At 30.1% G+C, this 15346-nt stretch overlaps 3 protein-coding genes across 8 annotated transcripts; 1 reads left to right on the top strand and 2 right to left on the bottom strand.

Moving 5' to 3' along the window:
* Window positions 1-2996: 2996 nt before the first annotated feature.
* LOC109805905 (uncharacterized protein At2g34160) lies at window positions 2997-5757 on the bottom strand. The gene is made up of 5 exons (XM_020368190.3): window positions 5564-5757; window positions 5429-5477; window positions 4032-4094; window positions 3831-3895; window positions 2997-3393 (listed from the first exon to the last, which is right to left on the bottom strand). Exons 1-5 carry the CDS (start codon window positions 5684-5686, stop codon window positions 3295-3297), a joined length of 399 nt encoding a protein of 132 aa, XP_020223779.1. The 5' UTR covers window positions 5687-5757; the 3' UTR covers window positions 2997-3294.
* Window positions 5758-6822: 1065 nt separating this feature from the next.
* LOC145952544 (peptide deformylase 1A, chloroplastic/mitochondrial-like) lies at window positions 6823-8527 on the top strand. Its single transcript, XM_083064932.1, has 4 exons — window positions 6823-7032; window positions 7107-7196; window positions 7401-7468; window positions 8115-8527. The coding sequence occupies exons 1-4, from the start codon at window positions 6823-6825 to the stop codon at window positions 8353-8355; spliced, it is 609 nt and encodes a 202-aa protein (XP_082921058.1). The 3' UTR covers window positions 8356-8527.
* A 535-nt stretch (window positions 8528-9062) lies between these two features.
* Window positions 9063-15110, bottom strand: LOC145949292 (putative polygalacturonase At1g80170). Of its 6 annotated transcripts, XM_083065139.1 has the most exons (12): window positions 14909-15070; window positions 12646-12794; window positions 12178-12296; window positions 11975-12056; window positions 11538-11669; window positions 11266-11436; window positions 11157-11177; window positions 10744-10951; window positions 10051-10132; window positions 9858-9966; window positions 9654-9770; window positions 9063-9509 (listed from the first exon to the last, which is right to left on the bottom strand). In XM_083065139.1, exons 4-12 carry the CDS (start codon window positions 12038-12040, stop codon window positions 9210-9212), a joined length of 1206 nt encoding a protein of 401 aa, XP_082921265.1. In that variant the 5' UTR covers window positions 12041-12056; window positions 12178-12296; window positions 12646-12794; window positions 14909-15070; the 3' UTR covers window positions 9063-9209. The 6 variants fall into 6 exon arrangements, with proteins under 6 accessions (XP_082921265.1, XP_082921263.1, XP_082921264.1 ...); XM_083065137.1 differs by lacking the exon at window positions 11975-12056 and having other exon boundaries at window positions 12178-12273; window positions 12586-12794; XM_083065138.1 differs by lacking the exon at window positions 11975-12056 and having other exon boundaries at window positions 12178-12273.
* Window positions 15111-15346: the final 236 nt, after the last annotated feature.

Here is a 15346-nt window from a genome sequence, read left to right as displayed (position 1 = left end):
CTCTATAGTTCTATTTTTCATTGGATTTCTATTGGCACGCATAATCAATTTAGAACTTAAATAATGTCCCATTTGTGTAAACTTAATTTAAATAGCAAGTTAACAACACAGTTTTTTATATTACTTGTTAATATTTTGAATCGTTGTGTAAATTTTTAGTCGATCTTGGTAAAAGAACAAAATTATCCAATAATTAAAATATATTAAATTAAAAATTCTACCATCATTTATCAAGTTTAGGGTTTAGAGTTTAGTGAAAAGAAAAAAAAAACAACTTAAAACCCCCGGCAAAATTCAGTCCATCCATTTTTCAAAGAAATGTAAAAGAAAGAATGAGTTATACAGTAAAAGGATAAATTATATTTTTATTTTTATAAACTTTTACTTTTATAAGAAATATTTATGTTTTTTATTTTTATTTTCTACACACATTTAAATAAAAGGAAAAAGTATGTTGTTTTTTTTCCAAACAACTTACATAATTGTTTTTATATCTATTTTTGTTTGTGTCTGTAATTTTCAAATTGAAATATTATAATATCAATGTTAACTTTTTAAGTATCAATTTTTTAAGTAAATATATTGTCAATATATTTTAATTAGATTTTATAATATTTATTAGAAATGTTATGTTATCTTTGGATTAAAAAAATTAAACTAATTTTAGCAAAATTTGAATTGCTTTCAATTAAATTCCAGTAATTATTTTCTAAATGTTTTATTTAAATAAAACAATTTAAGTTTGTTAAATTTTGAAAATTTCAATTTGAATAACAGAATTCAATTTCCATCGTGTAAAAATAGAGAAGAGAGTGAGAAAATAATAGAATAGATAGAAAAATCAATAAATAAATAAACATAAATAAATTTAAATTCTTATTTTTTCATATAAATTTTATAACTTTACGTACTCAAAATACTTTGATAAATTATAAAAATTTCAAATACTTTTAAATACACTTTTCAAACAATATATTTTAATATTAAAAAAAATAAATTCTCAATTATTGAGCTATTTGTTTAAATTTCTCTATTCAAATTCACAGGAATCTATTTTTTTTAATTTTCATTACTTATTAGTGCAAAAAAAGTGTGGGAATACAGCCACTTCTCTTATCGATAAGACAATTATTAATTAGTATATTGAGGCACTTTATGTTCTTATATGATTTATTTAAATAAAATATAAAATATAAAATAATTAAAATAGGAGATAAATAATATAATCAAAAATAATAATAAAAAAAATAGAATGTTCTAACAAAAAAATACCAGCTTATTATTATAAAGGAAGAATCATAACTTGTTTACAATGATTTATTTTTTTGGTAAAAATAGAAAAGATTACAAAGATGGTCATAATGAAGATTAAACCTAGGTCCTCATGCTTCTAACTACCTCAACCCCTCCCCACCAACTTGTTTACAATGATATATTATTAACAAATAGAAACTAAAATTTCGATTAAGGTTATTTTTGAAGTTAAATAAATAGAGTAATAAGAAGAAATGACTATGATATTAATAAATAAAATTGATTAGTGAAAAGTTAAAACCAAAACTCTCCATCCCCTATATATATTATTAATAAAGAAATCCATGTCTTATTAATGTTCAGGATCAAAGTGTGAAAGTTACAAAACAATTATACAATTTATTTTTGACAAATAATAATTTTTATTTAAATTAATAAAATAAAATTATTGTATTATCTTACACAAAGAAAAAATCTACAGTTATTATAATAAATAAAAAATAAAAACATCTTAAAAAATATATACACAAAAATCATGAATGACCTTTATATATTTATATATTATTATAGATTCATTGAATATTATAATACTGTATGTTGCATTGTATTATCACCAAAGAAAAATTATTTTACGCTTGGAACAGTGTTCTCCCTTTCGTACGTAGTCTTGGCTTGGAATCTGTTCAGAAGTTGTGCTGTAAAGAGTTTTCTTTTTAATTTTTCTCTTTATATAGAAAATAAATAACTCTTCGGTATAAAATGAAAAGATATATTAAGAAAGCCATGCATCACCCTGCATTTGTTTGCACCTTGAGCCCCACAATTTACGCCCAAATGAACCGCACTCCATTAGTCCTATAGCATGTTTGGACGAAGAATTTAAATGAAGTAATTCATTTATTTGAAGAATTTTAAATTTTTTGAGGTGAAATATCTTGTTTGGATGGAGAATTTTTAAAGAATTTGAAATTTAAGCATTTGTGAAATTCCTTGAAATAATAGAATTTAAAATTCTCCCAAAAAAGTAAGAATTTGAAATTCTTCATTTTTTTTCTTCTTATTTCACTTATATATTTTATCTTATCTCTTACCTCTTCATATTTTTAATTATTAAATATTCAACAATATTTTTAAAATTATTAAATATTATCTAATATTAAATTTTAAATTTATTAAATATTTAAAAATTAACTAATATTTATTTTTATAAAATTTAATTCAAAAATCTCAACATATAAATATATTTTTAAAATCAATTTTACCATGATAGAATCAAATTATTATATCCAACTTAACAATTTAAAATTTAAGAAATTTGAATTAACTTATCCAAACAAAATATTTTAAGAATGATAGAAATTGAAATCAAAGTAATTCAAATACCAAGAATTTAAAATTCATTGAATTTGTAAAATCCCTCATCCAAACACACCACTAGGGTTAGGATCTGTCCTTCATATAATTCCCCAAAGACCCTTAATCATAAATTCATAATACTTTTCTATTTCCATCTAGATAATTGTTAGGCGTCTATTTTATAAATTTAGCACTTATTTTATTATAATTAAACAAATGTAATTTTTACTTTTAAAAAAATACATAAACAAAGGTATAGAGAAAATTTGTGTTGTTAAATATAGTGGCAAGCCTCACCATTGAAGAGGCTATTGTTAAAATAACTCGCTGAAAAAGTGATGAAAGGTTATCCTTCATAATTCGGTTACTAAGGCAATTGAAACAAAGATCCATAAATTTTAAGAACATTTGACATTTCATGATCCTCTTCTTCTCAAGGAAATCTTGATACATTAAACCCAGCAAAAAATAAAAATAAGAAAAGCCTATTTTATAGAAAAAATAAACAAAGAAATTTTCTTGTTCAATATTTCAGGTCACTACCTCGCGACAACAAAAAATTCAAATCACTATTTAATGCAAAGCCTATTTTATAATGACATGTCCTCTACTACGCGACAACAAAAATGCAAATCACTAAAGAGTACATATCATTAACAAATTTAAGTGTAATTTTGAAGAACTTCATGCGCTCTCTTCGATATCTCCATTTTCACCATCTTCAGCTGCTGCAGCAGCCATCAACTCATCGAAATTGGCTGTCTTCCCAAGTACAATTTCAATCTAAAACATGATTTTTCAAATGAAAAGCTTAGGCAAATCATAGAGCAGAATCCAAAGCCATAATAAGTACAACGAAGACTGGTAGACCATGTCCCATGGTATAAAATCAACAACGAAGAGTGCTACCAACACACTCCTACAAACCCATTTTTATTAGTTAAAATTTATTAAAAACTACAAAATCAAAAGAGAGATAGAGAGAGTTATTAAATAGGATATGCGACACATCAAATTTTGTGTTTTTTCAATAATAGAAAGTGTGTTTAAAAGAACATGTCAGAAAGTGTATTAGTAACATTTCTCAATTAAAAAAAAAACAACTTTATATTTATTTATTTTAAATGAACTCTTGAGTTCTAAGAATTGTGTATACACATCAAGACCACACAGGCTCCAAGCAAACATTCTAGAGCAAACAAAACTTTATCCGGCCTTACCTTTGCCTTTTGGACAGGTCTACCTCTAGAATCATCCTTTATGTCAACAGTTGATGTCATGATTTCTGCATAAAGTTTAATCATTTATCATATTAGATGATCCAACTATTGGAAAATAAGATATTAAAGTGTGAAGTAGAAGGGAGAGGACCATTTCACAAGAGGGAAAGAAGGAAACAAAAAAAGTGAATAGAATCTCACTCTTTTCAACAGCAAGCCCATTGTTTTTCAAAATTTCAGCAACAGTTACCACTGTGGCAATTGCTGTAACAATGAAATAAGAGGTAAGAAATAAAAAAAAACACATCAAAATTATAACCAAGAAAAGAAAAAAGAGAATTAGAAAGTCACATATAAATCTTGAAATACATTGCATTCTATTCCTTATATTAACATCGTAATGAAGTTCTACTATTTCAGGAAACAATGACAGTTACATATAAATCAATTATTGTCCTGTAATTTATACAATTAAAAAAAGTTCCTCTAGTCTTAAGTTTTATCATTGCAGATATATTTGACATGACTGTTTTAACATTTATCTCCCAGCTTTTATATCTTCTCTCACACTGAATGAGTGTGTGTGTAGACTCTGACTTATTAACCATGATGTTCTGATGGTGATTTCATTACTACTCCCTCCAGTTTTTTTTCATAATCATTTAATGTTTTTGCACGAGAATTAAGGAAATGATTGATATTTTAATTTTCAAAAATATTTATTAATTACTTTTCTATTATACCCTTTATTAGAAATAAATCGACACATTTTTCAATAAACATACATTAATTATCAAGGGTAAAATTGAAAAAAAAAATTAATGTGTCATTGATTTTAGAATAAATCGACACATTGTAGACTGACTTATTAGTAATCATGAAATTCTCTTTATTTATTTTTTGAGCATATAATATGTGTGTGACTGTGTGTATTACAATTATTAGTTTGTATAATATTTATATTTATACCCACAATAACATTTACAAAGCTGACCACTACACTTCACTTCGATTATTATGTAATGGATTACACTTAAATCCCAAACTGGAAGAAAAACCCTGAACCTCCAGAATACGGCTGAGTTGAAAATCAGTTTATCCAATTTGTACTATTAACCACAAGGCCCTATCTAAATGATACCATGGGTCACAGCCTACAGCTTTTTTTGGAGTTTCAATAGGGATTGGAAAAGAGGAGGGCAGTATCATTAAGCTTTAAAACTGAGTATAAGCACACACTAGTATCAATAAGCCTGTATCACTAGCATCACAGTATAGAAAGCTCTATCAGAAGAAGAAATAAAAAGCTTGAAGCAAATGAAACCTAAACACTTATGTCTGTTCCGAGAGTAACATATTTTGTCCAACGAAGGTTTGAATCGTTTGATCTTACAAGTGTTATCATTCTTTGGATTTTCAAAATTCTCAATCTCACAGTCATATTTAGCAACTCTAGAACTATAATAACACCTGAATGAACGAAAAAAAAAAACGAATCCACATTAATAATGAATAACCAACACAAACGAAATTCAGTGAATAAAACTCAAAAAAAAAAAAAAATAGAGAGAGGAAAAAAGGTGGAGGGATTTGAATACCCATTCCTAGTGCTGAGAGCTCGACCTCATTATGCTGTTGCATATATCTCTGGAGAAAGAAGAAAATGAAAATGAAAGGTGAGTGAAAGAGGTGGCGATGATGGAAATCTGAGATGCAGAGAAATGGAGTGATACCTTGGCGAGATTGACGTAGAAAAAGAGGGGCTTCTTGGTGTTAGAGACCTGAATGCGATTCTTCTTATACGAATCGTTCATGTTGATGCTGATGTTGTTCACTCCCTCTGTTACGCCTTCCATTGCTTTCTCTTTCTCTTTCGCAACCAAAAACCCTAACCATATGCTTATCCAACCTCTTCACTCTTCAGCCACCGCTTTTTCACTCCCAAGGCCCAAGCCCAGGCCCAGCCCCAACATTCTTTTTCACTCTTTTGGCCCTCACCCTTTCCTCCTTTAATATAACCTCTTTATTATTTATAATTTAAAGCCAAATCAATTAAATATTAAACTAAGTAAACCGAAATTAGTGATGATAGATTAGAATAATATACATATACAGAATTTTAGGTTTAAATCTGTTGTGGGTATTATAATTTTGATGAGTAAAAAAATTAAAATAAAATTATTAGATTGAATAATTTTTTTTCTTGATATTCGATCCGGTTCAACCGATGACTCATAATGAATATTATTGTAAAGCCAGTGAGTGGGTAGCAGCAAATAGAAAACACGATTGTGTGAATGAAGAAGGAAATTGAAATTGAAAATGAGTGGATCTTGCTTCCACACATTAATAAAATATATTATTTAAATGCGTGAAAAGAACAAAAGTGTAATTTTTAAATAATTATAAAAAATAAATAAAAAATATAAAAGTTTTTATATTAGTTAAAAACAAATTCAATTTATATTAGCTAAAAAAATTAAGTAAAAAATTAATGATTTTATTATATTATTATTATTTCTTTCTTTGACAACATTTATATTATTTATTATTAATTTATTGCTATAAATTTTTATTTAATTTTGTTTAAATAATAAAAAAATTAAATACAATAAACATATTTGTATTTTATCTCACTATTTTTTTTTTATAATTTGCGTTGAAGTCGTGTGTTAGTTTTTAAAGATAAGTATTTTGAGAATATCATTGAAGTAAAAATAAATAAATTTTTTATTTTAAAAGAAGTCATAAAAGTTACTTATTTAAGTATTTGTAACTTTTTAAAAAAAAATAACAAAAATTACAAAGATAATCGAAGATTGAATATAGATTTTCATAATTCTAACTACTTCCAACAAACTATAATTAAGGTTGTTTAAAATTAAAAAAATATTTTTTAAAAAATAAAAAGGAAATAATTTGTGTGAAGGAAAAAATAAAATATGGGAGAAAGGGAAATGAGAAAGTATGGGCGGGGTTGCGCGTGGTTCCGATGGCGGCAGAAGTGGGTTGTGGGGGGGGTGGGAAGTTGCCAAAAATTGTGAATGCCGGAGAGGTTGTTCTTGGCGAGGCGGCCCAAGAAGTTAGGCACAATGAGATGAAATTGGAGAAAGTGCAGAAGATGATCGACGACATGATCCGTGTCATGCGAAGGGCACTTGGTGTTGGTCTCGCTGCCCCACACATTGGAATCCCCTTAAGGGTACTTATCCCCTATCCATCAATCCATATGCTACCTACCTCTCTTAAATTATTATTATTACTATGCTTTTGCAGATTATTGTTTTGGAAGATAAAAAACAATACATGACTTACAAGCAAGAGGAAGAGTTAAAAGCACAAGATAGAAGACCTTTTGATCTTTTGGTATGCTACCTTTTTCTTAATTTTAATCTGCTACTATGGAAAAAAAAATTCAAGTCTCGTATCGAACAGAGATTAGGCAATTAAATAATATATAAGTGAAAAACAACTCTCTTCTTTTGTAAGATTGAGTTAGGCTTAAATTCACTATTCTTATAGCTACTTACTTACTTCCATTCATTCTTCGCTTGTCTTGCGTTGAGCCAGGTCATCCTTAACCCCAAGCTCAAGTACAACACCAACAGAACTGCACTCTTTTTTGAAGGCTGCTTGAGGTCTGCCAATTATTCATTTTTCACCCTTTGTTTAAGAAATACTGTCATTCAGTTGCTGGGATTTTCTCTTAACTAGCTGTACCAAATTTACATATATGCTTCCATTTAAGCAAATGCTTCATAGTTATTGTGGCTAAGGGCTAAAAACTAGCAATTTTCTTTCAATATTCATAAGGTTTTGTGGAGGTTTAAGAAATACTGTCATTCAGATGCTGGGATTTTCTCTTAACTAGCTGTACCATATTTACATATATGCTTCCATTTAAGCAAATGCTTCATAGTTATTGTGGCTAAGGGCTAAAAACTAGCAATTTTCTTTCAATATTCATAAGGTTTTGTGGAGGTTTAGTGCATTTCCACGATGAGACATGTGCAACAGAACACTGGAATTTTTTAATATTATTCAACTCTCTTATTGTGAACATGCCACATTTTAGTGAGATTTTCCTCCAACCTGATTCGATGCAATTGGGTTTGTTGGATTTATTATTGTTGTAGGTAACAACTTAAGCTTTTCAATGGTGTTGTCATAATTTTTAAAATAATCAGGATCACTTTATGTTTGTGTTTTATGAGGTAGTAATGTGTCAAGTACATATATATATAGGATGCAAATAACATCATCATCTGCAATACCATTTTGCAGTGTGGCTGGATACTGTGTTGTGGTAGAGCGGTACCTTGATGTTGAAGTTGCAGGTTTTGATCGTTACGGTGAACCCCTCAAAATAAATGCTACTTGTTGGCAGGCCCGGATCTTACAACATGCGTGTGATCACCTGGATGGAACACTGTATGTTGATAAGATGGTACCTAGAACTTTCAGAGCTCTAGAGAACATGTATAATCCTCTTGCCCATGGGTGCCCCAAACTTGGCCCCCGCTAATGCAGGTCTTAGGGCTTGAAGCTGGAGTTGACACTTCTAGATCTTAGCATGTAGTCCAGATGCATTAAGTTAGAAATATTTTCTCAATTTGGAAATAAGTAAATTCCTCTCAATTTTCAGTGTTATCATGTTGCAATAATTGTTAATTCAATCTGTTATTTTTTCTGATCAATTTACTTCATACAAGTTTTTTTTTTCATAAACACGATCTACATAATATCTTAAAACTAACAACTAAAAATTAATATATACTTACAAAATGCGACTTTCATTAATCAAATATTATTTTAACATATAAGATACGTCAGATATTGATTTTGTCTTGTCTTCTAATGTATTTGGAATATGTAAGATCAACACGATAGATGTTTTTCTTTTTCAATATAATGTTGTGTGTTTATTAGTAGTCCGTTCAGGTGGCTTGCTTTTCCACTTATGCACATCTGATGACTAATTCCATTCCATGGTAGTGATCCTAGATGTAGGAGAATTTACCTTCTATTGAATGAAAATGGTATAAAAGTTGATGTTCTAGTAAGAAACAATCCAAATGTGTTTTAAACTGTTTTTGGGAATTTGCTTATTTCTTACTATTGATCATAATTTTTTAGTAGATACTCAATCTTGATGTTTAGAGACACTAGATGAGAAAAGACAACTAGATCATTAGCGTAATTGGGATTTGACCAGAAAGATAAGACAAGGAATGAGGAAAATAACTCATCACAAAATTAACATCTTATACGGATCATAAGCGTTCACCATATCTGCCTTCCTCTTAAACAGTAGTCTACAAAATAATTTCCGGGGAATTCATGAACTACTTTAATCTATCTGCACAGAAAACCTTATATTCAAACGGAATGAATAGCAGGGTTTGCATCGTTTGACTCTAACAAGACATTCTGTCTGATAAAATCATCATCACTGCTTGGGAAACAGGTAGGAGGATACAAAAAACCTCGAGCAGAACCATGAGCTTGCCAGCAGAAAGAGCTGGTATTTCCTCCAAAGCATGATGCAAGAAAAATATTTTCTAGATATAAACCTTCACATGGAGAGGCATCACTGCAAGCAAATTTAATTGCTTCATCGGTGGCTGAAGTTCCTTGTATATCAATGAAGGATATATTCTCCACTCTGACAGCAGAAGTCTGCAATTTGATACAGGACATTACATTCTTACAGCATATTTGAGCTGCAGTAGAATAACTCCAACCAAACCATCAATAAATGAACCATTCCATACATAGGTAAATTTACGGAATGAGCCCGCGAAAACTTCAAAAAATATATACCTCATTTCTACAAGAATGTGGCGAATCACAGTAGTATTGATCTATTATTATTGGATTCGACACATTTTCCATTAAGACATTCTGGAATGTGATCTTGGAAGCAAAGCCACTCCCACCCTAACGAAAATTTGAGACAAGTCAATCAATTTGTACATTGCTTGGTGACATATAAAAAGAATGTGCTACAGTTGTCAAGAAACTTACCTGCCATGTTTTGATTCTCAACCCATTATCAGTATTGTAAAGATAAGCTCCATCAATAATTACATTTTGCACTTTCTCCCATTTCTTTGATTTTCCCAAGCTTCCAATGCTGAAAAATATATTAGTTTTAGTATCCATTAACAATTATACCACTAAATCTCTTAGAGAACTGCAAAGTGGAAATTACTCTCACCTTATGCCATGGCCAGGACCGCAAGAGATGTTTCTGATCCAGATCCGTGAAGAATTTCTGACTATTGAAATGCAGTCATCACCTGAAATTGAACATTATGGATTGAAATTTTTTTCTTCTGATATATTACTTGATCACTAGAGTCAGTAATTAGAGTAATCAATGCTCTTACGTTGGACTTCCGTCCAATTTTATAAATAACTTACACATGCAGAGTGTTTCAGAATTACACTATTTCCTGCTAGCGTTCAAGTTTTACGTGCATTTTACTTTTCTGATCTTTCTTTTCTCTTGACAACATCAAACTTGGTCCAATATTAGTAAAAGGCTATACATCCTGAAATTAACATTATTAAGCATTTAGATGCATATCATGAAATTGAGGCAGCTTTTAGCACCAACGAAGGGAAAAAATTCAGACAGCTACGTTATCAGGAAAAAGAAAATCTTATAAGATATTTACTTTATTCTTTGTTACCGTAGGATCTCAAAAACATTGAATCTAATGTCATTCTGCTTATCCTAATTTTTATTAACAGGAGGTATGTTGTCATCTATTATATGACGAGTTATTTTATAACACTATATGAAAACTATTATCTGGTGTAAATAGCATGCTAACATTACTGCTAAGACCATAATGTCATTCAAAATAAGTAAAGCTAATATGGCACTTGGTTGAGGATAAGGTACCTGTTTTGATTACACTATCCTTGATCTCAACTCCCTTTGTTGCACTAATGTGAATTCCATCAGTATTAGGACTGAAAGCAGGTGCTAATACTTTGAGACGGGATGCTACTACCCGCATACAGTTGGTGAATGACATGTGCATTTGTTGGCTATTTAACAGCATAAGATTTCTGACTTTCAGATCCTTGCATCTATGAAAAGTCAATGCCTGCAGTGTGAATGTTTGTTTCATATTCAGCCAATAAAACACATCAGATCACGAAAACTATATATTTTTTTTATCCAAAGGAATTACAATGATGGTGACAAAGTTTGAATTTAAAACCCTACTCATACTATCCCAATTCCCCTCCCACCACATATCAAATCAGGAAATAGATCTTGTTTGCTCTATATTTTGAAGCGCCACTAACCGTTGGAGCAGGATGACATGGCTGCGAAAGGACATTTAGAAATCACTTTAGTTACACAGTTGATTAAACTTGAACAAAATATGAATTTAAGCTTTCTAGGAAGCAATACATTTGTGGAGTTGGTCTTGCAAGATCTGTCCCACCATTCGTGTCCCATTCCATTGATCCTCCCTCCACCATCTACAGTAAGGTGATTCACCCCATGGAAGTAAAGCCATTTGCGCTGATTTAAACCATGCCACATTGCAGGATCTGGTGGTGCAACGATTGTACCTGAGATCTATAATAAATTTGAAAATAATCAAGAAAATAAATCTTTATCTATAAAGACACATACTTCATTCAGGAATTGGAAAGAGCGGATAACAAATGGGAGCATACCCTCAAAGTGATCTTAGATCGACAAGGCCCACCAATGTCAACTGGATGGACAAGAAAAGTTTTCCCATATGGAAAAACCACATTTATAAATCCAGGGAGAGAACAAGCCACATTCCAAGCCTCCAGGAAGGCCTGAAAAGATAAATAAACTAAATCAGGACAAGCTTAATGGATCACATTGTGCTACATGAATGATCAATTATTTCGCATGCTTATTTTCATTGATTTAGAAGACTTAAACATTTTGCAAGACATGAATCTTAATAGTTAATATTTTGCCCTAGTTTTAAGAACCACCCCAATCACTCTCACTCACTGGTTGACACTCTAATAAATGTCTCAATCTCTCTCAACTTAAACTTTTAAGCCAATTGGTTCCCTAACTGTAATTGATTTTCCTACTGAAGAAGAATCCCTAGAAATATTTACTTACTCACAGCATTATGATGTTCATAATTGTCGGTCAACAAAGTTAGATTTTCTCGATCATGAAACCACAACATCAAATAAGCTCAAAACCTAAAACGTTTGTGGTTTTCAAACAATAAATGAGCATTTCAATTGTGGGGAATGAAACGAAGGACAAAAAAAGAGATAAAAGGAAACTCGATAGTTATAAAATAAAACCATTACGGATTACCTCAGTGTCATTATGAACCCCGTCCCCTTCTGCACCATAATCACCGACAGAAAGAACCCATCTAGATCTTGTTCTTCTCAACCCTGAACGTGGGAGCTTGATAACAGTATCAAACTCCTCTGCACGAGTGAGACATGAAGTAACAAGTATATTTATGTGAATGAAGATAATAATAAGTGTTGAAGGAGAACAATATTTGAGGTTCTTCATTTTGTGTCAGATTCGGACCATCGTTGATTTGGTGAGAGAATCTTACGAGAATTTGCTCATTTGTTGGTTTAGTTAGTTGCTTGTTCAATAGGAACATGTAACACAAACACTTGACCAATATACATCAATCTTATACATCTAAGTTGAATCTCAATATTCTATAAAAAATGTATAATCTAAATATAAATAATTTTGTACCATAGAATGGACACCGTATATAAGTATTGTCCTGATGTAATACAAGTGTACTTTTTGTACCATAGAATTTGTCTCGTCTGTCCAATACGAAATTTCGAATTGGGTCACTCCTCGGCCTTTTTGTTAATTTTACACTCTGACAGTGTGACTGCTTTCACAACTTGCCTTTTTTGTTTGCCTCCGCAACATTGTTTTGCTCATCTCCCACCCTTATCAAGATAAATTAAAAACAAAAAGTATTGGATAAGAACTCCTACCTAAAATGAGCATTCATTTTAAGAAAATGAACTTGAATTTAATTCATCTATAAAATTGGCTCTAAATTCATAAATTTTAAAATAGCATAAAATCTTACTCTAACAATTGTTTTTAGATTTATTAGATTATCCATCATTGAATTATCATCAAACTATTCTCAGATATGTCTAATTCTCTAAGTTCTATATTTGAGATGTTCGATCTTTAATATAAAGAAAATTTGTTGAAAATTTTATATTAATGAATTGTATGATAAAATAGAATATACAAGTCAGAAATAACTTTTATTTTACAGACTAATTTTATAAAAATGAAATTGGTATAAATCTATTTTCTTAATAATTGATGCATGTAGATTCTCTATTGTGATTGTGACAACTTGTCATAGCAATGAGACACTTGAATCTGAAAACAAGTTAGGTGGTTTCAAGTGGGAAATTTCCTTGAAGGGAGGCCGAGAGAGAAGCAGAAGGAAACCAGCAATTCAATTGGCTTCGAAATTTGGATATAGGTTGTTTGCAGGTTGAATTAATATACATGGGCAAAAATGCATTTCATTCCCAATATGCTAATCAGTTTTGAAATTTGAAAACATGTAAGTGAGTCCTCAGTGTTTATGAATAGGATAAAACATATGCTACATGAGGACATTCAAGCCTAGCGTTCAACAAGACAATTTCATTTCATACAGATTATATGGAAAGCTCCATACACATAGTATCTATCCTTCATCAGATCAGAGTAAGACTTTCAAGACTTTCAAGTTCATCACATCATCTTGGTCATTAAAACTTTGTATGTTAGCAACTCACTTGAATGTGCAAAACGTGACACTACATTATGAGGGAGCAAAACTTGTGTAATAATCATTGATGTTGGTCCTCGTGCATGGAAATAGAAACGTGGTAGACATAAATTGTGATTTATTTCCTAAACCATTGAGGTCAGCTTGTTACGTTTTTTTTTTCTTTCTTTTTTTGGTATTAGAAAGTTTAGATAAATTAGATTTCAAGAACTTATCAAGAACAGGAGAGAATCACAAAACTTTATATAGTTCGTAAGTACTTAAAGAGATACTTATAAATTACTCATTAATAAGATCTTTACATTAACAGTGAAAATTCAACCTATAATGTGTTTTTTTAAATATGAGTTTATTCCTTACTAATTGGACTAACTTTTGTTGGTAAGCTGTTACATCTTTGATCTATTTATTTGTCCAAACTCCCTCACAATGAAAACTTATAGTTAAGTAGTAACTTAGTTGCATATTTACACATATTAAAGTTTAAAGGAAATACACTATAATGTGAAATTAATAATAAGTAAACTTAAATACAAAAGTATGTTTGGTAGAGTGACTTAATAGGAAGGAAGATGGATTAAAGTGGATTTGAAAAAAAAAAATTGTTCGATTGTATTCTACTATTCCTCAAAATATTTTTAAATTATTATTTTTTAAATAATATAAAAAAATAAAATAAAAATGACAAGTGTGTTAAAACATAGTTTTTCATATTTCCATGGAATATCATTTTCTCATCCCCTCAACATGGGAAAAAATGGTGAAAACATGATAGGATAATTTTTCCAAAAATAAATAATACCAAAAAATGACTTTACAAAATTTTTAATAAACATGAAAATATATTACATATCCATGTTTACATTCCCAAAAATGAACTTATAATCAATTAAACAATACATTAAAGAAAATGTGAACGAAATAGGTTTTACACATTGTTTGTTTGCATAGGAAAAAAAAAAAAAAAAAAAGAGGAATGAAACTTGGTAGAAAGAAAAGAAGAGAGATATAATCCTTCCCGTATTACACAAAATTAAGAAATAAATGAATTAGTGAATTTATTTTAAAAAGAGATTTTCACTTTCGGAAGGAAAGGGCAAAAACTTTCCGATGAAAATAATAGACAAAATACTCTCATTTTGTGTTCCATTTGTTTTCTTATTTAAGGTATTTATTTATTTTTGGAAGAAAATGAAATGAAAGGTGAGTGAAAGAGGTGGCGATGATGGAAATCTGAGATGCAGAGAAATGGAGTGATACCTTGGCGAGATTGACGTAGAAAAAGAGGGGCTTCTTGGTGTTAGAGACCTGAATGCGATTCTTCTTATACGAATCGTTCATGTTGATGCTGATGTTGTTCACTCCCTCTGTTACGCCTTCCATTGCTTTCTCTTTCTCTTTCGCAACCAAAAACCCTAACCATATGCTTATCCAACCTCTTCACTCTTCAGCCACCGCTTTTTCACTCCCAAGGCCCAAGCCCAGGCCCAGCCCCAACATTCTTTTTCACTCTTTTGGCCCTCACCCTTTCCTCCTTTAATATAACCTCTTTATTATTTATAATTTAAAGCCAAATCAATTAAATATTAAACTAAGTAAACCGAAATTAGTGATGATAGATTAGAATAATATACATATACAGAATTTTAGGTTTAAATCTGTTGTGGGTATTATAATTTTGATGAGTAAAAAAATTAA

Source organism: Cajanus cajan, chromosome 10 (assembly GCF_000230855.2).
Source record: "Cajanus cajan strain Asha chromosome 10, NIPB_CcT2T_4, whole genome shotgun sequence".
Taxonomy (NCBI): Eukaryota; Viridiplantae; Streptophyta; class Magnoliopsida; order Fabales; family Fabaceae; genus Cajanus; species Cajanus cajan.
The sequence above is the reverse complement of the archived record's forward strand: the minus strand, read 5'-3'. Positions and strand labels throughout refer to the sequence as shown.